General features: G+C 34.1%; 1 protein-coding gene across 2 annotated transcripts in view; it reads left to right on the top strand.

Annotated features, from left to right (window-relative positions):
• Positions 1-21,499, top strand: part of PGGT1B (protein geranylgeranyltransferase type I subunit beta) — a 60,671-nt gene extending 39,172 nt beyond the window's left edge. For both annotated transcript variants that reach the window (XM_079143904.1, XM_079143905.1), the window contains 3 exons: positions 11,704-11,888; positions 16,447-16,555; positions 19,198-21,499. In XM_079143904.1, coding sequence (XP_079000030.1) covers positions 11,704-11,888; positions 16,447-16,555; positions 19,198-19,379 — 476 coding nt within the window. In that variant the 3' untranslated portion in view covers positions 19,380-21,499. The remainder of the gene's footprint in view (positions 1-11,703; positions 11,889-16,446; positions 16,556-19,197) is intronic.
• The last annotated feature ends 5,444 nt before the right edge of the window (positions 21,500-26,943 follow it).

Below are 26,943 nucleotides of genomic sequence, written 5' to 3'. Positions count from 1 at the left end.
TTCAGTTTGCTGGAATTTCAAGTATGTACCTCCACATCCAGCAGCTGCTGGTTTTTGTATGTGGATTTTGCATCCGACTTTACTGAATTCATTTATTCTATGAATAGGTTTTTGGTGGAGTCTTTCGGTTTTTCTGTGCAAAGAATCTTAGCATTTGCAAACAGATCATTTGACTTTTCTCCCTTTCTATTCGTATGCCTTCTATTTATTTCTCTTGCCTAGTTAAAACTTTCTCTTGTCTAGGTAAAACTCCTAGTACTGTACTGAATAAGAACCAAAAGAGTGGACACTCTTGTTCACTGTATGCTTTCAGTTTTTCCCCATTCAGTGTGATATATCATTTATCATATTAACTTTCAGTCCTTATGCTAGACTAAACAAAAGAACAGAGGAAGACCCAAATAAATAAAATCTGTTAAGTGCTTTTATTATGAAAGAATATTGAATTTTATCAAATGCTTTTTCTGCATCTATTGAGATGATCATGTAATTTTTATCCTTCATTGTTTATGTAGTGTATTGTTTATTGATTTGTGTATGTTAAATAATCCTTGCATCACTGGAGTGAAACCTTCGTGATCGTGGTATATAATATTGTGTGCAATTAATGTGCTACTATATGTATAATGTGTAATGAGGATTTTTGTATCTATGTAAATCAGGGATATTGGTCTGTAGTTTTATTTATTATTTATTTTCAAATATGTCCTATTCAGGTTATGTTAACAGTGTAGTGCTGACCTTATAGAATGGTTTTGAAAGGGTCAGCTACCTTTGAATTTCGTGAAATACTTTTAGGAACATTTATGTTAGTGCATTTGAAGTTTTGGCACGTTTCATCAGTGAAACCATCCAGTCCTGGGCTTTTCTTTGTTGAGAGTCTTTATTACTGATACAATTTCATTATATGTTATTGGTCTATTCAGACTTTTTATATCCTCTTGGTTCAGTTTTGATAGGTCATATGTGTCCAGAAATGTGTACATTTCTAGATTTTCCATTTTGCTACCATATAGTGTTTCAAAATAATCTCAATGGTCCTTTAAATTTCTGTGGTTATCATCAGAGATTTTATTTATTTGGGTCTTCCTCTTTTCTTTTATTTAGTCTAGCTAAAGGTTCGTCAGTTTCATTAATTTTTTTCAAAGAACCAAATCTTTCAGTGGTTCTTTGTATTCTTTGAGTTTCTATTTCAATTATTTCTGCTCTGATCTTGCTCTGATCTTTATTTCCTCCTACCAGTTTTGGATATTTTTTTTCTTGCTTTTCTGAGACCTTGAGATGCATCATTAAGTTATTTATGTGAGATCTTTCTTCTTTCTTCTTTTTTTATTTTAATGTGGACACCACCTGTAAACTACCTTCTTAGTACTGCATTTGTGTATCCCACTGGTTTTGGTATGTTGTGTTTTCATTTACGTTTAATTCAAGTATTTTTCTAATTTCTTTCTCAGTGACCCACTATTCTTTGAAAAATGTAATGTTCGGTCTCCACGTATCTATAATTTTTAAAATTTCTCTTTTCATTCTTATATTCTTTCCATTATGATCAGAAAAGATGAAGATTATTATTTCTTTTTTTTAATTTCTTAAGATTTGTTTTGTCATCTGATATTGTCTGTTTTAGAAAATGTTCTGTGCGCTACTGAAAAGAATGTGTATTTTGGAGCTTTTGAGTGGAAAGTTCTGTAAATGTCTGTTAAATTTATTTGCTCTATAGGATAATTACTGTGTTTTTTTGTTTTTTGTTTTTGTTTTTTGGTTTTGGTTTTGGTCTGAATGATCTGTTGGTAAGACTTAGGGTATTGAAATTCCCCACTGTTATTTTATCGGAGCCTATCTCTCTTCTAGGCCTAATAGTATTTTACTATAAAATTGTGTGGTGCTCTGTAATAGCTAAGCTCTGGACCCAACATAGGTGCCCTTCAGCAGATGAATGGAGAAAGAAATATGGTAAATATACACATTGGAGTATTTCTCAGCCATTAAGAAGAATGACTTTGTGACATTTGCCAGTAAATGGATAGACCTAGAGACTATCATGCTAAGTGAAATAAGCCAGTCCCAAAAAGCCAAAGGTCAAATGTTTTTACTGATATGTATAAGCTAACCCAGAAAAAGGGGGAAAGAAGGAAGAATAGATATTCAGTAGATTAGACAAAGGAGGAATGAAGGGAAGGGAGTGAGGATAGGAAAAGGAAAGACAATGGAATGAACCTGGTGTACTTTTCCTCTATGTACATGTATGAATACACCATAGTGAATCCCACCATTGTTTACAACCACAAGAATGAGGTCCTTATTAGAATAAGATATATCCCATGCTTGTATAATTTTATCAAAATGAATTCCACTGTCATGTAGAACAAAAAAGAACCAATAAATAAATAAATTGGGGGCTCTGACACTCAGTGCATAGAGATTTGTAATTATGTCTTATTGATGATTTGCTCTCTTGATCATTATATAGTGAACTTTGTTTCTTTCTATTGTTTTTGTTTTAAAGTCTATTTTGTTGGATAGAAGTATAACTGTTCTTGATTGCTTTGGGATTCCATTGCTTGGAATATCTTTTTTGGGGGTCCTTTGTCTTTGCAGTCTATATGTCTGTGTCCTTACTGGTGAGGAGAGTTTCTTGTAGGCATACATACTTGTTTTGTCTTGGTTTTTTTTTTTTTTTAATCTATTCAGCCAACTTGTATCTTTTAATTGGAAATTTAAAGCTATTTTTCAGAGTAACTGAAAGGTGTGGACTGGTGACATTTTGTTGGCTTTCTTCTAGTTATTTTAAATGTGTTTTTTTTTTTTTTTTTTTTTTTTTATTCAACTGTGGTTTGATGGTTTACTGTATCAATGTTAGGTTTCTGTCCTCTTTCTCATTTGTATATCTACTCTTCCAGTCGGATTTGTTCTTTCATTTACTCTCATGATGGTAGTTACCTTTCTTCCACTTCCGGGTATAGGAATCCCTTAAGCATTTTTGTAAGACTGGTCATGAATGCCCATAGTTTATATGATTATCTTAGAAAGTATTTCTCCTTCAATTTTACTAGATTCAGTAAACTTGATTGGTAGTTATTTTCTTTCAGGACTTGAAATACATCAATACATGCCCTCTGGCCTTTAATGTTTCTGCTAAGAAATCTGCTCTTCGTATAATGGGTTTGTCTTTAAATGTGACTTGGCACTTTTCTCTTGCAGATTTTAGTATTCTTTTTCCTATAATTTTGATATGTTATGGTGAGATTCTTCTCTGGTCGTTTATTTTGGGTACCAAAGGCCTTCTATACTGAATATCTGTGTCTTTCTCATGATTTAGGAGATTTTCTGCTATTATATCATTGAACAGATTTTTCTCTGTCTTTAAACTTTATTTCCTCCTTTTTAGGGTATGCTGATAATGTAGACATTTCATCTTTTAATGGTGTCCTACAGTTCTTGAATGCTTTCCTCATTTTTTTGTGTGTGTGTCTGAAGGTAGTATTTTAAAAGGTCTATAAGTTCTGATATTCTTTCTTCCACTGTATCTTAGGCTTTTAACTGAATATTTTATCAGACTTGAAACTTTTCATTTCTAAGATTGTGATTGGTTTTTTTAAGAATCTCTCTTTGATGAATTTCTTACTCATAGCCTGCATTGTGTTCCTTATCTGTATTAAATATCAGCTTTTTAAATATTACTTTTTGAATTATCAGTCATTTTATTTATTTTGTTATCTACAAACTGTTACTAGAAAGCTATAAACCATAAGAAGTGTCATATTACTTTTTTTCCCCCATATTGTTTGTGTTTCTGTGTTGAGATTTGTGCACCTGTTCAGATGAATATCTCTACCACTTTTACAGAATGACCTTCTTACTAAACAGTTTTCTCCAGAGGATGTTACCTGGGATATCGGTTTGTTGTGTGATGTTGAGTTTATTTCTAGCTGGGCAGCCTAGTGTAATCTCCCTGTCGCTCTTTTGGTTGTGATTAGTGTTTGGTCACAGTACTGTATCAGAGTTCAAAGAAAACTGTCTTTGCAGATTTCGCAAGAATGGGAACGCTCTAGGAATTCAGGCAGGTATTTGTAGGCAGCAGAATGTGGGGAGTGCACACTTTGCGGTTAGTCTTAGAGAAGGAGTGGTGGCCCCATCAGGTGATGGGGGTTTCTTCAAGGCACTCTTGGTATTGGTTCTGTTACTTGAAAGGGTTTCTATTACTGGGTGCTCCAGTTGTGGGAAAGGGCCGGAAATATTTGTCTTTTAATTAGACATTGGCGTTGGGTCCAGGTGCTTCAAGAGGAAGGGCAGGAGTCAGAACAATAGCTCCCTTCTGTGGTACTCATTCCCAGTGGTGTCAGCAAGGCCTGATCTAACCAAGGTGCTGGTAAAACAAGGCAGAGGACTCACGTAGGTACGGTATTAGCAAAAAGTGAGTTATTCCATCTTGCTGCTACTGAGCACGTTGTCATCAGGCCTCAGATCCCCCCTATTTGTGAATGGCCTGGGGCTTTTCTTCCTACAATTCTTTTTTTTGGAGGCGGGTACAGGAAATTGAACTCAGGGGCACCTGACCACTTAGCCACATCCCCAACCCTATTGCATATTTTATTTAGAGACAAGGTCTCACTGAGTTGCTTAGTGCCTCACTTTTGCTGAGTCTGTCTTTGAACTCTAGATCCTCCTCACTCAGCCTTCTGAACTGCTAGTATTACAGGTGTGTGCCACTGTGCCCAGCTCCCCCCAGTTCTTTATATTGGAGTGCCCACCAGGGCTTTGCATGGATGTGGATCAGAGCTGGAGCTGGACAAAACTACTCTCAGCTAGACTTTGGATGTAGCTTAGTAGCAGAGTACCCCCCTAGCATGTGTAAGTCTTGGGCTTGATCCTCAGCACTGCCAAAAAAAAAGAAAAAAGAAAAACCATAAACAGATCTTCTGCTACCACCACCACCACCAAAATGACAACAGGGAAAAAAATTCTTCTCAGCTGAGGTGTATCCATGGTCTAAGTGAAATAAAATTTCTCTGGATTTGCTTTGGCTGAGCACCTTCTGGGCAGGGCATTGGCCATACATGGCCAATGTGAGTCCACCCCCCACACACACCTGTCCACCAGATATAGAACAGTAATGAGTCATGGCTGAAACCCATTAAAATTTCCTCAGTGCCTACTGAACCATTCGGGTCAGAATGCAGACAGTGCCAAGCAACTTTCTCTCCTAATCTTCTTAGACTCTGTACCCCAGGAGTAATGTGTGGTTTATTTGTAATTGCCACAGGAATCCTCTGTGGGTGTCCAGGTAGAGGGGAATAGCAGACCTCACAAAGTTTTGTGCTGGGAGAGGGGCAGCAGTATGTGTGGGGGCCACAGGTGCCCTGAGTCCTGGCACCTGTGCAAAACCAAATGTGACTCTGCTGTCTGAGTCTCCATTTCTAGAGGGTGGCACCCTCTGCTCCTCTCTGAATTGTAGCTCCTGTTCCCTACCATTCGTCACTTTCAGCAGGTTTGTATCAGTCACTCCAGTGAGCCAGGTCTTTCTCATAATCTCCTGCTTGAGCACTATAGTGGGATGACCACAGGCTTCCAAAGATGGAAATATGCAGGAATTTGTGACCCCAGAGCAGCCCAGACTCAGTGGGTCTTTTCTCAGTATGGCTCCCATTAGTGACACCCTGGGAATTCACTGGGAAATAATAGTGAATTTCTTCTTCAGAGTCAGCCCACTGTGCGGACACCAGAGCTCTTATCTGTTTAGGCTATAACTCTGCCTTATGCCAGCTGCTGCATCAACAGAACTTGCTGGGACTGTCTTTCACCTTTATTCCTATATAGGGGAGATTCCCCTCCTCTGTGGAGCCAGGTGGCTGGTGTTGGAGTATTTTGTTTCTCTTACATGCTTGTCCCCAGTCTTTGGATTTTACAGTCTTTGGAGTTTACAGTTCCGTTGTTGGACTCCAGTAGCATTCCACAGTCACTGACCTCAGTATGCATCTACACACCTGTTACTTTGGTTCTACTCCACATAGGAACTGATGAATGCTAGGTGCCTCTGTCTTGCCATCTTGCCCCTCCCCATCCTCATCTTTCTTATCTCAGTGCTTTTGTTCTTGTTATTCCTTGTACACATTATCTTCTAGTCCATCCCATATACCCAGCATGTACCTGTCCTTCCTTCACATCCTTCAGATCTTGGTCAAATTATATTTGTTACGAACCCCTTACTTAAAATTGTTAACCACCCATATACACATAGTTCATTTAGAATTGCAAGCCAACTATATGTACCCCATTCTTTAACCACCTTTCTGGCTTTATTTCATATCACTAATATTTTATGAGTGACCTTATATTTTAGCTGTTTATTGTCTGCCTTTTGCCTCTTATTTTGAGCCTTACCAGAACAGATTTTTGCCCTGGTTTATCCACTGATATGTTTACTGTGCCTATAACACGCTGGGCACATAGTGAAGGAACTAACTTTTTAATTTGTTGCTTCTGTGCTGCATAGTCCCCTTTTCATCTGCTCACCAGGCATGTCCTCTGTACTTCCATTTTAACATCTCACACTGGATACTTTGAATTATTAACTCATTAATTGTACAGATTACTGGGTTTGACTGAAATTTTCATACATGTACATATTGTACTTTGATTGTATTTACTTTCCTTGCTACCCCTTTCACCTCTCCCTTTCCCTTCCCCAATAGTTCCTCATATACTTTCAGGCTTGTTTGTTTCAGGAATAGTTGGAGGATAAGAGAAAAGTCTCCTACAAGTTTTTCAGGTTTTCATTAAAAAGGGAAAACATGGAGTACTTATCTTTCTGTGTTGACTTATTTCACTTAACATCATGACCTCTAGTTTACATTTTACAAATTACAAATTTATAAATTAGTAAAGCCACTATGGAAAACTGGAGGTTTTAAACTGCATACATTTAAAATCACCATCATTTTTTCCTTCCTAACAAGCCTGTTAATGCTATGAAGAAATGTGGAATAACTAACCACCAGATCTGATTTTTCAGAGAAGCCAGCAGTCCAGAATTTAGGGTGTTTTTTCTCCAGATTTTTTGTTTTTATTTACCAGTTGAGCCACTTGTCACCCCCCATAGGTCACTCATTTATAATCTGATTTAGAGATTAAGAGCAAAATTATTTATTAAGCAGGAGAGCTGTTTGCCAGTAATATTTGATATTTTACATCCATAATCCTCACACCAGCCCTCTGAGAGTAGGTATTTCAATAATAAATTCAAATTCAATCAGTATAACAAAACATTATTCGTATTAAAGAATAAAGGAGGGCTGAGGTTGTGGCAAGTATGGTAGAACACTTGCCTCGCATATGTGAGGCATTGGGTTCAGTCCTCAGCACCACATAAAAATAAATAAATAAAGGTATTGTGTCCATCTGCAACTAAAAAAAAATTTTTTTTAAAGAATAAAGGATGTATTACAGGAATAGAGTTTTACACAACTATGGAAGAAGATGGAGAAAAACATAAAAGGAATAGAGGATCAGAGAAAAGTCACCTACAAGCCATCATGAAGCACTGGCAGAAGTGGGCAAACCATACTTCACAGGGGAACCTAGAAAGCCAGATGTATCCACTGCCAAGATGTGACTATAAGTAGGTTAGTTTGTGGAGGGCTATTACTCCTGCCTCTGGGTCGTGTCACACCAGGGCAAAGAAAGAAGAATTTGTATGGCAAAGTAAAGCCAGCACTGCTGCCTTCGTTATTTATCTCCTTCAACTACAACTAGGGTAATGACTGCTGCTTCATTTCTGCTTTACATATTTCACACAGATTTCTCTGACAACTTTAGATCACATAGTGAAGGAGTTTCTGGGAAAATAATTCTTGATTAATGAAGTTGAAAAACCACCACAATAATTATAGTCAATTTTCTTAGAGATTTTGCTGTGCCTGAGTGTCAGACCCACTTCATAAATCCATACTTGCCCATCAGCACTGTCCTACCTATGTTCAGGTCCATTAGTTTAGTCCAGAACTCATTTTCCTTCTAGTTTTATGGACCCATGTAAAGTGATCCGTCCAGGCACTCTAGGCTTAGAGAAAACATATTTTTTAAACATTTGCACATTTTCAACTTTGCTAATATTCTTTTTCCTTTCCTTCTGTTTACTTTCTCCTTGTTCTCTTTTCTTAACATTCACGAATTTGACCTTTCTGTGCTTTATTCCAGTGTCAACTTTATGAAATTCTCATTGTCTTTTGTCCAACTACTCCTGAGCAATTTTTTCCTTTTCCATATTCATGTAACATTTGGTCCATATCCTGTTTATGGTACTTCCTACATGAAATCTCTGCTTCTTAAGCCAGAACAGAAATATGAAATATCTTTGCCCTTAATTTCATGTAAACATTCAGTTCCCTTGAATTTGTTTCACTTTACCTTTTTCACGTGGTATTTAAGTACAAAATGATGTACTTGTTTGTGTTTTTATTTATTTAGTTTTCTCTAGCCATGTGATTGTTGACTGCCCTAAATGATACATTTCTGAGGTATCAAATACTAAGAGAATGTTTACAACTGAGCTGTAAAATTATGGCAGCAATAAGTTAATCTGTAACTGTTCACACTGCTAAAATGTCTGTAGACCATAATATATAGAACTAAGTTCTATAGTACATTCTTTACCCTGCACCTGCACCTCCTTCCAACTGGGATATTTTATCACTCTGGTATTCTTCATATATTGATTCTCCACAACTATAGCATATCACTTCAGATGACAAACTTTTAATCATTTCACTTGGAAATCTTTCTTTTATTCTCTTTTTATATGTACTTTATTTAATATTCTCTTACTGTTATGTGCCTTAAAGAAGTAATTTTTAATGGTCTTCAACTGAGGCAAAATGAACAGTTTAACCTTTTCTTAATGAATTCAGATCATTATTATGAGACACACTCTTGTATTATACTTTAATGATATAACCTTGAAGTACTATGAAGTATGCAGAGTTCATTAACCTATTTAAGTTCTTTTGCTTGTTTTAAATAGTATTTCTTGATCATCTTATTGATGAACTGTTACTAGTTTGTTTTTGGTGTTTTTCCTCTACCACCTTCTGATATTCTACTTTTAACCTACATCTTTAGAACTAGTTTTTCAGAATTTTATGTAAAATGAGACTTTTTAAAATTATTGGTTTATAATTATACATAATAATGGGATTCATTGGGCCATTTTCATCCATACACTTAACATAATTTGATCAGTCTAATTTCCCAGTACCTTCTCTTTCCCTTCCCTCCTTCCTTCCCAATTCCACTTGCACCACTTCTTTTTTTTTTTCAGTTGTAGATGGACACACTACCTTTATTTTTATGTGTTGCTGAGACTCGAACCCAGTGCCTCACATGTGAGAGGCAAGCCCTCCACTACTGAGCTACAACCCCAACCCCTACACCTGTACTTCTTTACTCATTGATCTTCCTTCTAGTAGTAATGGCCGTAGTAGTAGTAGTAGTAACAGTTGTAATTCTTTATGACTATAGGTTTAAGCAGAATTCATTGTGGTATATTCATACATGGATATAGAATAATTTGGTAGATTTCTTTCCCCATTACTTCTGCACACGTGCACACACACACACCATCATCTTCCTCTATCAAATTGGTCTCCCTTATTATCTAAAAACAAAAGAGACCCTTGTTGGTAAAATTGGACACTTACAGCTCAAATTTACTTCTAGAGTTACCATTTTCAAAAACTGGGAAAAAATCAAGTGTTTTTAATTTGAATTGTGATCGTTTTCTCTACAGAATCCTAACAAGTAGTTTAGAGAATAATACTTAACTTGCCTCTTTTTTCCTTTTGGTATTTGAAGACTATGTACTGTTATTTAGAGGTTTTATCTTTAATGATATAACAATACCTGAAGTCATGGGTAGGTTATCATGAAAGAGAAATTAAAATTAGTGAGTCATTATAAAGGAAATATGATTGATGGTTGCTTAGTAGAAATTATTCTAAAGACTTGTAAGAAATTTGTTTTGCTTTTCTGTTTTAATTCACTCTAGAATAGATCTCCCAACTAATTTGGAAGATTCTAAAGATTAAGTAATTGTTATCATCAGTAACATTTTTAATTTGATAGTTTCCTTGAATTTTCTAGAGGTAATGCTCACTTTTCCTTTCCTGTTGCCGCCTGTGGCAACAATTGTGCGGGTATTTATCGGAGGTGGACTGGAAATAAACTATTTCTATTCCTGAGCTGCTTCCTTCTTGCTTGCTTATTCTCTAGCTTATTGAGGAAAAAAGAGGCTTGCTTGATTTTAGAGAAAGCGAGGCTTTGAGAGAAAGAGGCTTTGCTTATAGAGAAAGTTTTAGAGAAAGATAGGCTTCTATGCTTATCAGAGATCTATTTCTTCTTAGAGTTCTGCTGCTTCTTAGAGGTAGGTCGCGCATCCTGTGAACTAAGTGCTATCTATTATATCTGAGGTGCTTCTTAGTGGTGCATCCTGCGTACTGCAATCTGAGCTGCTGCTTCTCTCTGCTAGCTGCTGCTTCTTTCTGCTAGCTGCTGCTTTTGCTTACTGCTGCTTCTCTTGCCTTCTGCCTACTGCCCGCTTATATTCCCTCCAGGAGGCGGAGGGCGGGGCCATGCCAGTTGAGATCAGGCCAGAAGCCAGCTGCCCTGTCACAGCAAAGGTCAAAAACGAGCAGGCCCAAGCAGGAGCACTCAGGAAGCGTGCGTGGACTTAATTGAATACGGCCAATGATAAATCACCTGGGTGTGCTTAAATTAATCAACCTCCTCACTGCTGATGTGATCAAAACAACCTCCGGCTGGCCACCAGGCGCCATCCCGGCGCAGGCCACATGGCACAGCCCCCAAAACTTTCCAAGATTTGCAACACCAACAGGAAAGTTAAGGGATGAGACATATTAGGAACAATCTATTTAAATTGCTGAAATTAATAAAAATCACTAGGTGAAATTATAATACATGGGAAATATAAGTATTTTCAAATTGGAGTTGACAACAGATAGTGCCAGTGGAAAGTGTTGTTTCTTTTCTAGAAAAGTACTAACTTTTCATTTCCTGAGGAAAGTACAGTCATCCTATGCAGGATTGTTCCAGGATCTCTGCAAATGCTATTGCTCAAGTCTCTTATATAAAATGGTGTAGTACTTGCATATAATGCCTTCCTGTATACTTTAAATAGTCTCTTCGTTATAATACCTAGTGCAGTGTAAATGCTGTATAGTTTCTGTATTGTTTAGGGAATAATGACAAGGGAAAAAGTCTGTTCTACTGTACAGGCACACTTTTTTTTTTTCCCAAATATTTTCGATCTTCATTTGGTTACATCCCTGGATGAAGAACCCACAAATATGGAAGGTTAGACTTAGGTGATTGAGTTGGACAGGGACTTTGTAGTTCCAGATTTTAGTTACAAATTAGCCATTAATGATGTAATTTTGAACAAGTTTCTTAATCTTGTTCTGAGTCTTTTTCTCATAATCAAAATGATTCTTGTAACTTTAAATTATTTTAAAGTCTTGTTTCATCAAATCAACACTAAAGACTTTAGGGTTCTTTTGAAATCAGCTGGCACTTAAATTTTATTTCACTGCTTTCTAGAATTATTTAACCCCTTTTCCCCCCAGGCATTTTGTACTGTTTTTATAGGCTTCTAATTTGAAGTTTTTAACATTGTGTGATTTTGATTAACAGGAGGATCTACTTTTTGTGGCATTGCATCACTATGTCTAATGGGAAAACTAGAAGAAGTTTTTTCAGAGAAAGAATTGAACAGAATAAAGAGATGGTGCATAATGAGACAACAAAATGGTTATCATGGAAGACCTAATAAACCTGTGGACACCTGTTATTCTTTTTGGGTAGGAGCAACTCTAAAGGTAAGAGAAATAATAAAAATGAGAAATCTAAACTTCTTGTTATTATAAACAATGCTAAAATGTTAGCTCTTGGTCATGTGCATTAAGTACTGCTAAGTTTAGGCTACTGTTTTATTTTTTTCTCTCTGCTACCTGAAATTTTTTAAGAAGTATCTTCAGATAGTCTAGAATCCAAATAGTCTGTGTTCATCTTCTTTATAATATCTTAATTTTTTTCTCTTAAACAAAATTTATGTGTATGGTTAAAACAAATTCAGAACGGAAAATGATTTAAAATGAAAGGAATAACATCTCTGTCTCTCCTTACTTCTAGTGCTCTTTCTCAGATGTCCTGGTTTTATTTTCATTTTTTAATCATGGGAAATTTCAAACATACTAGAAAGTAGGTAGAATGGTGTAGTGAATCCCCATTTATTCATCAACCATCATCAATATTTATCCCTGGGCTGGGGAGATAGCTCAGGCGGTAGAGTGCTTGCCTTGCAAGCACAAAGCCCTGGGTTTGATCCCCAGCACTGCAAAAAAAAAAAAAAAAAAAAAAAAAAAAATTTATCTCTAAACCAATCTTCCTTTATCCATACTTGCCCTATTTCTCTCCCATTCACCATGTTATTTAAAGGCAAATCTGATATATTTTATCTGGAAATTCTTCAGTATTATCTCTAAGTCAAATTAACTTCTTAATAAATACAACCTTACTATCATCACATCTAAAAAATTAGCCATAATTTCTTGTTACCAGTAAATATCCAATCCATGATGGTATGTATTTCCCATTGCATCACATCAAGAGGCACATATCTGATTGATTTCTCCTTTTATCAGAAGGCTCCAGAATTGCCAGCCTGATTTCTTCCATTAAGTTCCTATTAATTTTTTGTTTTTCTACATTGTTTTATTGTAAAATATACATACATATCAGTTTAACCATTTGTAAGTATGTAATTTAGTGGTATTTATATTCACAATGTTGTAAAACCATCACCACCATCAGTATTCACTTTTTCATCATCCACAACATAAATTCTGTATTCATTAAATCATTAAACAGTAACCTCCTATTTTGTTCTCCCAGCTCCTAACCTGTTCTACTCACTGTCTCTGTTAATTTGTCTGTTCTAGTTACTTCATAGAAGTGGAATCATACTTTTTGTCCTTCTGTTATCTGCCTTATTTCACTTAGCATAATGTTTTCAGGGTCTGTGTTTTGTAGCATGTGTCAAATTGTTGTTCCTTTTATGGCTAGATAATATTCCATTGTATGTGTATGCCACATTTTGCTTATTCATCTTTTATGGTTACTTGGGTTGTTTCCACTTACTGGCTGTGTAAATAATGTTGCTATGAACATGTTGTACAATCCATGTTCAAGTTCTTATTTTCGTACTTGGGCTATATGTGCCCGGGAGTGGAATTGCTGCATCATATAGTGGTTCTGTGTTGAACTGTTTGAGGAACCACTAAACCGTTCTCCGCAGCAACTGCCCTATTTTATATTCCCACTAGCAATTATGAGGATTCCAGTTTCTCTACATCCTCACCAACATTTTTTTCTGTTTTGTAGTGGTTGTCATCATTCAGTTGTTTTTGTTTTGTTTTGTTTTTTAAGTAATCACCATCTTAGTGGGTCTGTGAAGTAGTTATCTCATTGTGGTTTTGATTTACTTTTCCTGAATGATGAGTGATATTGAACATTATTGTTACTGAGTTGTAGGAGTTGTTTATTCTACATATTAATCCCTTAGCAGATAAATGATTTGAAATTTTTTTTCCTTCCATTCCTCGGCTTGCCTTTTTACTATGTTGATAGTATCCTTCAGTGAACAAAAAATTTTAATTTTGATGTAGTCCAATTTAATCTTTTTTTTTTTTTTTTTTTTTTTTTTGTGGTGCTGGGGATTGAACCTAGGATCTTATGCATGTGAGGCAAGCACTCTACCAGCTGAGCTATATCCCCAGCCCTATTTTTTCTTTGACACTCATGAGATTATTGTCCAATCAGAATCATAAAGATTTTTCCCATTGTTTTTTTTCTAATAGTTTTATAGTTGCAGGACTTAAAAGTTTGTCTTTCATCAATCTTGTATTAATTTTTATACATGACACAAAGTAAGATCCACACATGTCAGTTTTCCCAGCACCTCTTTGATATTCTTGGAACCCTTGTCAGATCAGTTAACCATATAGGTGAGGATTATTAAAACTTCATAGTAAGTTTTGAAATGAAGAAGTGTACATCTTCTAACTTCCATGGTTTTTAAGATTATTTTGGCTGTTGGGGCCTCTTGCAGTTTCATACGAATTTGGTGATTGAGTTCCATTTCTAAAAAAAACATAAGAAAAAGTTTTTGGAATTTTGATAGGGATTGTGTTGTATATGTAGGTATCATTGGGTTGTATTAATATCTTGACAATATTAATAATCATTGGAGATCTTCCCATCAGAAATGTTTTTAGTGTACAGGTCTTTAACTTCCTTGACTAGATTTGTTTCTAAGTATTTAATTATTCTAAATGCTTATAAATAGAATCACTTTAAATTTGCATTTGGATTATGTATTGCTAATGTTTAGAAACCCATCAACTTTACACGTAATGGTTTTAGTAACCATTGAATACATCACATCATTTGTGTCAGTAAGTGATTGTAAAACAGCAATAGTCTTATCATTTCTTCTGAAATTATTAACTAACATTCCTTATAAAGAATTTTACCTTAACCTGAGGTATAGTTTGTCCAGAGAAAGGCAGATTATTTCTTTACAATTTCAATAGTATTTGCCACAGTAAGTTGGTTCTCTAATATCCCTTCAAATTTTCCAGTGAAATGGCTTTTTTTTTTGGTACTACCTTTGTGAACTCATATATTTCAATATTTCATTCTTTATTTTTTTCAGTGCTCCTGATTGTCCCATCTGTGGCCAGTAGGAGCCTTTTAAAGTTGACTCTTGAAGTTTTTTTTATGATCTCAGCAACTACTTTTAAACATTTCTTTTTTTAGATTTTGTGGACATTTTACTTTATAAGCTGATTTTATTTATTTATTTAGGTATCAGGGATTTGAACCCAGGTGTTCTTAACCACTGAGCCACATCCCCAGCACTCTTTTTCTTTCAAACATTTTTATTTAGAGACAGGTCTTAATAAGTTGCTCAGGGCCTAAACTAAGTTGCTGAGTCTGGCTTTGAACTTGTGATCCTCCTGCCTCAGCTTCCTGAACCACTGGGATTACAGGCGTATGCAGCCACACCCCAGCCTATGCTGATTTCTTGACTTAACAGCTTTAAATTAAACATTTTCTTTGATTCCTAACTAAGAAATATTTAGGATTTAGCCTTCCTTTTTTTTTCAGCATATTGTTGCTGACTACATTATTCTTACTTCTGAAACTTTTCTCCTACCTTCCAAAACTATAAGTTTGCTTTTACTTTTATTGTGTCACATTAGGTAACTATTTATATTGTTAATATTGTTTGATTGCTATCTGATCTTTTATATTTTCCCTATAAGTAGATTCTTCACTTTGGAAACCAGTAATAAACACTTTTGTGATAATATGTAAATATTGTTTATTGTTGGACCAAGTCAGTATTAGATTATAATTTCTTGAACTGGAGATGTAGTTCAATGACAGAACACTTGTCTAACATGCCCAGGCCGAGTATTCAAACCCCAGTAGTAAAGAAACAAAAGTTAATTTCTTCTTTTAGGCAATGATTCATGTGCTACTTGATAGGAAATGTGTCACTTTCTTTCCTTATATTCTGTTAACTGAATCAAAGAAAATAAGTTTGTTTCTTATTTATGTGAATTTTCTTAAAGTAATTTTTGAGAAATAGTGCTTGTTTATCGGTCACTAATATCTTTCCTGATTCTCTGATTCCTGAATACACTTTACACTTGAAACTACTTTGTGTCTTCAGAAATTTCTTGAACCCTCTTATCTACCATCTATCCCATCCTTATTCCTGTCATAGTTTTTTTTTTCTTCTTAATGCCTCTTGAGAGAAAAGATGTCCTAAATCATTAAGCAACAAAGGTTTTTATGTCGCAATCATATTTTGTCTCACTTTTATCTTTCCTAACTAAAGAGCTATAATTTTTTACTTTTCTCATAGAAAATTATCTCTAGCATGTAGTTATTAATTTTGCTCTTATTTGAGATACTTTGAGTTCCAGTTACTAACAGTTTGCAGTAAATGAATCAAAAGTCTATAATAATAAGTTAAAATATGACTAGATAAAATGGTTCTTTTTTAAATGACTGATTACGTTTAGTAGGTTGAAGAAGTCGTGTTTTAAATGTAACTCAATGTGGTACAAAGAGCCAAGTTGAACCTGGTTTGGAAGAAGGAAACAGTAGATCAATAAAAGGAGAGTAGATTTTGGAAAGAAGATAAAAAATCATGTAGCTTGACTGATTTTAAGTGCTGAAAAGTCCCCAAAGATTTCCTCTGTAAGTGTTAGCTAGAAAGAAGCATATCGAAATGATGTATACCTGAAATGTGAGCCAAAGGTCAATATCAAAGTTTTACATCAATTAATTTTGTCATTTCAGCTTCTGAAAATTTTTCAATACACTAACTTCGAGAAAAATAGAAATTACATCTTATCAACTCAAGATCGCCTTGTAGGAGGATTTGCCAAATGGCCAGACAGTCATCCAGGTAATTATTTTCTGTATGAATACAGAATAGTATTTATCTCTTGAGTAGATCTTTAACATCTTTATCAGAAAGGTGTGCGATAGGAAATGTTGCCACAGCTCTAAAGTTACAATAAATAATATTTTTCAAAAGATAAATCATTTAAGTTTGAGATAGATGTAGGGTATTAGAATGTATATAGGAAGGGGATGATTATCAAGATGGATCAGCATAGTATGCATTTTTTCCCAAATACTTATTAGCAATGTCTTATTTAATGTGTGACTTTAACAGATGGTCTGAATGGGTCTTTTTCCAAAATAGGATTATTTGGCCATCCAAAATCATTAAGATTATTAACTATGACTTGCTCTAATTAGACTAAATTACTCTCAGTCCTGAAGGGAAACAGTTTTTATTCTTTGAGAAGTCATTAAAAAAAAAAAAAATACAGTTTTTCTCACTGCTCATATGCTTGTTCTATAAAGAATTACTGTAAATACATGAAATTAGATGTAAGAAAGATTGTTTTTATAGCACTGCAATAGAATCATGATTTTTATTATCATCAGTCTAGAAAGTAACTCTTCAGCTCATCTCTTTATCATAGAACTGGTATGGTTAGAACATGTACTTGAATCAATATATAAGGTGCTCATGAAATCATATTTTTGTTCTTGAAATGGGCAGGAATATTTCCTCACTCCCATACTTAACCTATATTTTTATTATAAAACATACTTCCTTAGAAAAATGGTACAGTGCTTTCAGACATAAAGTATGTTTTCATAAATTTCTAAAGCAAATTTTTTTTAATTTTTTGATACATAAAACATATAGTTATAAATGTTTAAAAAGTACCTCAAGAAATATGAGATGCCATTTTTTTGAGATGCCATTTTTTTAATCTGTGTGGTACTATTCCTAAAAGTAATGAAAAATGAGTAGATGGAGATTATAGCCTCTTGGAAAGCATTTCTTTTATAAACGTAACTAAAATAAATATGAACCTTTTTCTAGAATGATCAGTTGTTAACTTGGACATTTGTGTAAATATTTGAATAGGATATGGACTTTTTTACAGATAGATTAAAGTGTCTCCAGAGCCTGTACACTGGGGAGTTCTAGTAAGTCTAGATTTGACATGAGGAGATTTTTATATATATTTATGGAAGGAGACTTTAGTTATGAAGTAAATAGATCTTTCACCATATAAAGTGCTTTTATATGTTACCACCTACAGATAATATTTTTTTTTTTTAAAGAAACTATTCCAGATTTGAAACAAGTTCTGGTCTTTTTGACTTAGAAAATTCCTTTTGAGGAAAATATAAGCTTTACTTCATCTGTAAAGATTTTAATTTTATATAAGATCCTATTTTTCATTATTCTGTGTGTATATATTATGGCCCCTTCTCCCTCCCCGTCTTTCTATGGTACTTCAGAGAGAACCCAGAGGCCTCTACCTCTACCACTGAGCTATACCCCCTAGCTATTTTTATTTTGAGACGGGGCCTCCCTAAGTTCCCCACGCTGGCCTCAAAGTCAAAATTCTCCTGCCTCAGCTTGCAGTGTAGCTGTAATTAAAAGCATGTGAATCTGTGCCTGGCACTTTTATACTTTCTTTTTCATTTTTTTTCCTGGAAAAAATTTCCTCATTTATAAAACTGAACCTTAATGTTGCTTTGTGCTCTTTGTAATTTTAAAATAATTCTATGAAATAATGTAACAGTACAAAGGAAATCAAGTTTAATTTTTCTAGTCTGAAAATTGGAGGAAAGAAAGCCAGAAGAAACCTAATGATTAACCTAACTTAATGATGTTTAACTTTGTGAGATGTTTTGTACTTTTATAGATCTTGAGGTCATATGTGCTAGCCAGTTCAAAAATAAGAAAAAACCTCGACTGCTCAAAGCTGTTCTTTTGTAATGTTCCCACAACAGCACAGTTCTGAGCTTTTCAGAATTTTTAAAAATAAGGCTCTCAGGCAGGCAGTAGATGCATACATGATTTCAGTCCCTACACTTTTTAGAAGGTTGCTGTCCCCTGGAAGATGGGAAACTGTAGTAAGGCCCCTACAGAAGAATTGTTATTGTAACCAAATAGAATGTGATTGAATGTGAATTTGTTTGTTTATTTTTGGTAAAGTCAGATATTTTTAGAATGGCTGACATTATCCTAAATAGAAGAACTAAATATGGGGCAACATTCCAGAACAGATTATTTTTTCACTTAACACAATATTAGTATATGGCTTAAGTAAAACTTAGAGGTAGGAGGGAAAGCTATATTGCTACTTACATTCAGAAGTAGGTTTGTTTTCTTTTCTAATGTAGAGTGAAAGGCACTTGTTTCCATGTTCTATAGTAAGCAAAAGGAAAAACTCACTAATATGAGAGATCCTTTTATATTACTGCTATTCTTTCTTTGTCCTTAGAGAATATTGGCAGTTTCATCTCAGTTGGTAACTGTTCTTTAATTTCATTAATAAAATATTTTAATCATCTGATTTTTAAATTGGTTTTTGAAACAGAAAGTATTTCAAAAACTATTTTTGCCTTTGTTAAAATTTATTTTTAATGTAGTATCATAGACATGTAGCTAAAATATTTTGTAGCAGGTACAGAATGCCTATTAGAATTTTAAAAATACCTTCTTTTCAGATGCTTTGCATGCATACTTTGGGATCTGTGGCCTGTCACTAATGGAGGAAAGTGGAATTTGTAAAGTTCATCCTGCTCTGAATGTAAGCACACGGACTTCTGAACGCCTTAGAGATCTTCATCAAAGCTGGAAAACCAAGGACTCTAAACAGTGCTCAGAGAATGTACATATCTCCACATGACTGACTTTAGATTGGGTGGGGGGGATTTGTAGCATAATGGTAGCTCAAGGTTAAAAGCCATGTATAACCAAGTGTGCTCTTTTTTTTAAAGGGTAGAGTCTTGCAATCAAAGCTCATACTGATATCACTTTAGAAATGGTCTTGAGCCAGTAACCTTTGTACTAGGTTTCAAGAAAACCTTTGTTGAAGTTCGAACCACAGTGGATTCTGTTATGGTTCTTAAATGTTTATACAATATTTCTAAGAAGTTCTCTGGGGTAAATTAACTGTACGTATGTAGGTTATCTTTTTAAAAACTCTTAGTACAAATTGTATCATAAAGTGAACACAAATCTTCAAAACAAGTTTACACTTCGTATAGCACTGATAATCTTCAGCTGAGGACTTAGTGATCATTTCAAAATCTTGACTGCTGATGTTAAAAAAAAATACTGCTTTAATGAATTAAGTATCTGGGATTAGTCTTTGAAAACAGATGATCTTATAATTTTTTTTAAAGAATGGCTTATTTTGTCTTATTCTGAAGTGTGCCAATTAAACTTATGTGGCCAATATTTAATTTCATTAAATGAAATTAATAACTTCATAAAGAGTAAATAGGCTTTAACTAGTATAGTTTTCTAAAGGGAGATTGTTTTAAGAAGACTATTATGTAACTGAATAAGGAAAGAGTAATTTAACTGTGATTATGAATGAGAAAGTTTTGTGCTATGTGGATCTTTATGTAGACATTGTTGGGGTGACTACTAGTTATGTTTTATTTTAATCTCATATCATAAGTTGTCTTTTCTAGGGTGGGGGAGAAAACATTCTTATCTAGAATGAAAAACATTTAGTGTTTTTGTTTATATTTCTGAGATTCATGATACTGAAAATTATACTTTTCTAACAGTTACTTTTAGCCATTTGAAATTTTTGTTTGTTGACACCAATGTGTTATTATTAGCTGTTCAAACTATCAGGTTGAACATCCCTAATCCAAAAGTCTGAAATCTAGAATGCTCCAAAATCCAAACTTTTTGAGTGCCAGCATAACACTCAAGTGGAAAATTATCTGACCTCTTGTGACAGATCATGATGAAAATGTAATAAGCACACTAAAAATATATAAATTAGCTTCAGCTTTTTATGTAAGGTATAACGAAACAAATTCATTGTGTTCAGAGTTAGGTCTCGTCCACAAGATATTACATATGTATACACACACACATATATTCTAAAATCTCGGGGGAAAACATTGAAAATCTGAAATACTTCTGGTTCTAAACTCATGGATAAGGAATATTCAACCTGAAATAATTTTGTAGCTTTTAAAATTAAGTTAAAATTTAAATGCAAAAACAGGACCAGTCAAGTAATTTCAATGGTGCAGCTCCATACATAGTCATGGTAGTTTACAGTATATTTTCAGGTAAATGGGAGGGAAATGTAACCACTTAGAGGGTAAGAATTGGAGTTGTCCTTTTATTCATTATTTTGTATTAATGCAGTGAACTAGCTAATTGCAAAGTTGATGGTGTAAAGACTTTTCATTAGTAGTCAATTTGTCAATAAATCACATCTATCACTTAGTCACATTCAGAGATATGAGCCTAATACTGATATTAGGCTAATACTGATATAGAAGGAAAGCTCACTAAAGGAGCTGGGCTTAAATTAGTCTTGGTAATGATAAAAGTTGAGTCATTAGTTCTACATACATCAGTATAAAAACTAAGTTGTGTTACTTTTTAGGCATTATATTTTCAAATTATTTTAATTTTGTGCCTAGTTTCAAGAATATTCTAAAATAATTCTTCCCAAGGGAAACCTAGTATGTACTTGGGAAAATGATTTGTTTATTAGAATTATTGGTATGTTTAGTTTTAAACTGGAGTTTGCAAAGTCAGATGTACTTTATTAGAAATAAAATAGGGCTGGGGTGTAACTCAGTTATACAATGTTTGTCTAGCACGTGTGATGCCCTGAGTTCAATCCCAGCTCCACCAAAAAAAAAAAAAAAAAGGAAGAAAGAAATCTTCCAGTGGTGAGGAAAATATAGACTTATCAAAAGGTGTTTTTCTTCCGTGAGTTAATTCCAGTTGCTTCTCTTTAAATCCCCACAAGTTAGGTATCCCTCCCTATCAAACTCAGTCATCTATTAGAGATTAAGAGTTAAAATAACATGTATGTAATGGCTTTACAAGTATGTAGAAAACCCACATTTTTCCTGAGTCACCATCAGTGGTTAGAAGGTAAGAATGGTAACTATATTCATAAATGAAAGTTAAGTGAATTCTAATGTAAAAGTCATTCATAAAATAGTTGGATACTTTTAACTCTTTGAATAATTTAATAGCAAAAAATATTAATAATAGAATAATTCTAGTTGATATACATTAGGAGACAAAGTTTCTTGTGAAACTTTATAGACCGGTGAATGTTCACTTTTCACCAAAACATACTGACCAAAAAATATTGGGCTGTTGAGATTTGTGGAAAGACTATTCCTAACTTTTTAAAAATAATTTACAAGAAAAGTATTGATTAATAAAGTAAATTATAGACAATATTTTACAAATATACTTTGTTCTTTAGAAGTAGTGATGTAATGAGAAGAGAAATATGAAGATCAGAATCTCAAATAACTATTCCCAGAGTCTCTAAATTTTCTCCTTCCTAGCAGTTTTCATTTATATATATATATATATATATATATATATATATATATATATAAATGGTGTTATATATATATATGGTGTTTTAAATTTCATCTACAGTATGTATTGGGTTTTTTTTAAGTTCTTATTTGTAAGTAATCTAAATTCAAGCAGAAATTTTGCTACTAGAAGTATATAGTTTGAAAATTCTTGAACCTGATCATATTTGATTGTTAAGAAGAAGATGCTCTGGAGTTAGGTAGCTTGGGTTAACATCCCAAATCTTCCAGTTCGGCTTATCTTGGAACCCAGGTACCCCATTGGTAAAATGAGGAAAATAGTAAAACTGAATTCACAGGGTTGTGTAAGGATTAAATGAGGTATTGCATATAAACACTTGGCATGGTGCCTGAAATCCACCATATTCTTAATTATAGTGTCATAATCACAAAATTATTTTTTAAAGCTTCTACTCCATAGTAGAGGTCTTAATAGAATGTAATACAACTCAGGGAAGATGATGGCAGCATTGTAGTTTTTAATCTCTCCATAAGAAGACAGTAATTGGGGTAGCCACAGACACATTGTCTATAAAAATAAATGGCAGGATATTCCCATGAAATACAAAATACAAGTAAATGAGAATAAAACGCTGACCCACATGGTTTCACTATCTGTGAGGATGTGTGAGGAAGGTAGTTGGTTTCTGAAGACTTTTGAGTTAGAGAACTATGACATTGCCCAGAGCTTCTCACTGTGAAGTGCAGTGGGCCATCTGAGAACAGAAGCTGAAATGAGGAAGGGTTCTACAGAATCCCATCTGCAGGTGAGTGCTTAAGCAATGTGGTATGGTCTAATAGTTAACTAGAGCAGCCGGGGTCTTATACTTACTTTTGGTACAATCTTTTGAAAATAAGACAAAGGCCAGCACTGCAAGAAACTGCTGGAATTAAAATCCAGGGTGGACAGGACAGGTATAATAGGATAAAAAAAAAGAGGTGGTCAAAACGAATATTGGAAAGAAGGCCAGTAGACAAAAATATATAAACACAGACAATCATTTCAATCATTGTGGGGGAAAAAAAAGGGAGCTCTGGGTCCATGAAACTGAAAAAGTTAGAGTACTCCTTCCCAAAATCACAGGAAAACTCACTTTTTAAAAAAACTAAACAGGGTTGCAATCAATTCCCATTCAAAGTTAGTATAAGAAATAGGAAAATAAGTAAATCAGCATCCCCACAGACAATGAAAGACAAAAATCTAATGCTTCAAAACAAAAAGCAGTGATGAGAGCAATTACAGTATCTTGTATGGTTTCAGTAGTCTTAAAAGCTGAAGTAAACACAATGAAGGAATTAGTAAAGATAAAAGCAAAAAGAATTGATCCTCAGCACTGCAGAGGAAAGCAAAAGTAACTGGTAGAAAACAAGAACAGTAGAGTCAATAAACTGACAACCTGATTCTTTGACCAGGTTGGGGGAATGAGGAAGCTCAATGAAATAGACCATCAGCTCACTGATTTAAGAAATAAAGGAGGACGCACAAATAAGAAAAACTTAAATGACAAGGGGGAAATAACCATAAAGCAAAATTTTTTTCGAACTGACCTTTTATGCAAATTAGAAAGGAATTGTATTCAAATTAGAAAGCTTTTAAAATAAATATGCAAATTGCCCAAATTTCATACATGCAGAAAACCAAAACAAACCAGGCATAGAAGAAACAAGTAATTAAAGGACCTCCTACCAAAAATAAACATTTAGGCCCAGATTGTAAGTTTTACCAAATATTTAAGATCAAATATTCCCAGTATTACTTAAATTACAGAGACTATCCAAAGAATCTTGAACCTTAAATTGCAAAAAAAAGAAACTTTTTCCAGATTTTGTTGTTGGGTGAGTATAATAGCATTGATCAAAAAGCTTGGCAAAGATTTTAACAAAAATAAAATTCTAGGCCATTAACATGAATATCAGTGCATAAAGTTTAACAATTTATTAGCAAACAATCCAAGAGCACTTTCAAAAAGTATTAATCATGACTGAGTTCAACTTATTTTAGGAAATGCAAGGATAGTTCAGTATTAGACAATATATTACAAGCTAAAGAAAATATTATGGTCATCTTTGCAGAAGACATCTAGTAGAATTAAGTACTTTAGGTGTAGGAACTGATGAGTAACTCATTAACATTGTATTTATGCACCAAAGCGGCTTCCCAGCCAAACTCAGGAACAAGACATGCCCACTATCTCCTCTGTGCTTAAACACTGTGTTCATAATTTTAGCCAAGGAAGGTAAACAAAACAAAGGCATGAACTAAAAAAATACAAAGCTATATATATGTCTGGAAAACCCAAAGGAATTTATATATAAACTATGTATATTAGAAAAGAACTTGGTGAAGCAGCTGTTAAGTACAGTTAAATAATCAGTAGCCTTCCCAGGCACAAGAGTGCATACTCTGATTCCATTATAAGTTCAGAATAGGCAGAGTTCACAAGTGTTTTCAGAAATCACCCCTTTCAGCTACAACCTCCCTTCGGAAAGGTAAGTGCTATCAAGATGTAATCATTAATTAATTTTGCCTGGTTTTGAACTTTATATGAGTGGACCCATGTTGTGTACATTATTTTTTTACCTGGTTTCTTTGGGTCTCGAAGAGAATACAGGGAGGCTCAATGGTGCTGGTAATGTTTTGTTTTATGATCCTAGGTGCTGGTTACATAGGTGCATTCATTTTATGAATATTAAGCTGTACATAAGATTTTAGCACTATTCTGTATGTATAATTATAGATAAATAAAAATATTTAGTAAAAAGAATAAAAGACTTTATATGTGTGTGTATATATACATATCTATATATACACACACAATCCTAAACTAGATTTACTCCAAGAGAAGACCCCTGTTGATTGCAAAAAAAAAGTATAAACCTGATACATCTAAAACCTATATGAGAAATCTTTTTGTTCAGAACAATGACTCAAAAGTACCAAAAAAAAGACTTGAACAGTGAAAAACTATACCATATTCTTAGATAAGAACACTCAATATCAAAACAGGATCTCCTCTCTATGTTAATTTGTAAATTTAATGACATCCCCTTAATGTTATGCTTGTTTTCATTTGAGAGAACATACTAGAATAACAATGAGAAAAATAAAGAATGAGAGGCACCAACCCTACCAGACATTAAAGTATATTCTAAACCCTCCTTTGTAAAAGCTATCAGAATTTAAAATGTGCACTCTTTGCCCCATTAATTCTTTATTTGTAAACTGCAAATGGGCAATGTTATAGTTTCAAAGATATTACCGCAATATTTTTGTAAATTGTGAGAAATGCACTGATGATGCATTTATGCAGCGCAATACTATGCAACTGTTTTAAAGTGTGGACACAAAGCCATATGGCTGAATGAATTATGTTTGATATAATATACCAGACATATAAATAGGCAGTCCAGTGGAACAGAAGAAAATTCCAGGAATAGTCTCAATGTCATATTATAATACAGTAAGAGACAAAACTCAGATCAGTGAGGAAAATGAACTTTTAAGTGATACTGGAATGACTAGTGCTTAATTACTCATTTTTTTAAATTTATAGCTCCATTCACTTTGAACCTTTGCTTTTTACACTGGACTCTTAGTATTATAATTTAAAAAAGAGTAATAGTCCTCTTCATCCTCACCCGCAACCTGTTCTTCTAAGACAAATCCTGCAAACCTCTGTGTGTGTATACAGAGAAAGAATGTTAAGTGACTGTATTTAAGCATTACTCATCCAATTCTTTATACATACTTAGACAAATACAGATATAAGGATGCATACAAAGATCTGAGATTGAGTCCATAAGATAACTTTTCAATAATTTATTATTAATGCCTTATGATATCCATATTTTTCATGGTTCTATAGTGTTGCATTTCATAAGTATCAGTACCTTATTTTCACAATTACAAATATTTTGCTATTAATATCCTTGAAAATATGTCATTGTGTGTTTCTTTAAATTTATAAATAACAGAATTGCTGGAGCAAAAACTATATTTTAAGTTCTGGTAGTTTTTCCCATGCTGCTTTCTAAGATAGGCATACTAATGCATGTATACCTCGATATTGAGAATTTAAGTATCAGAAAATCTAGTAATAAAACTGCTTCTACTTGTAACTCAGAATTGTGGCTTTAGAAGAGACTTTAATGGCTTAGTTCCTCACCCTTTTTTAAATTATTTATAAATCTGAGCCCAAACTATAAAGTAACTTATAAGATCTGTGTGTGTGTGTGTGTGTGTGATTAGTAACAGTGCTACAACTTGAGTGCACATTTTCTTTCTCCAGCACAGGGTACTTTTGTTCTTTTCATGCCACGTATTTTTGAGGTGTACCCTCATCCTCTTGCATTTTTTCATATTTTTCCTAATGTTCTAATTTTTATTAAAGTCCTAACCAAAATAAGGGTTGCTATTAAAAGTGTATGTGCGATTTCCTGGAGTGATTAAGTGATTGATAATGTACTGCAGCTTTCTTTGTTTTGTTTATGGAGAATTGAACCCATTGGCACCCAACCACCAAGCAACATCCCCAGCCCTTTTTTAGATTTTATTTTGCAAGGACATCTCACTAAGTTTCTTAGAATACACTGCAACTTTGGATGATGTACTCATTGAAGAAGCTAGTGAGAGGTGTGACTGCAACTTTAAGTATTTCAAAGTAAAAGGTTTTATAAAAGTGTATGCAGAGTATTGGGCATGTAACTCAATGGTAGAACACTCGCTTAGTATATGTGTAGGTAGTAGATATCCAGGACTGGGGGAAAAATCATAAAATGAATATGCAAGACTGGGGATGCAGCTTAGTGGTAAAGTTCTTGCCTAGCATGCATGGGACACTGGGTTCCATTCCCACTATCACAAAA

This window comes from Sciurus vulgaris (assembly GCF_902686455.1).
Source record: "Sciurus vulgaris genome assembly, chromosome: 6".
NCBI classification, from domain to species: domain Eukaryota; kingdom Metazoa; phylum Chordata; class Mammalia; order Rodentia; family Sciuridae; genus Sciurus; species Sciurus vulgaris.
Note: the sequence above shows the minus strand (reverse complement) of the source record. Positions and strands in the feature narration are given on the sequence as shown.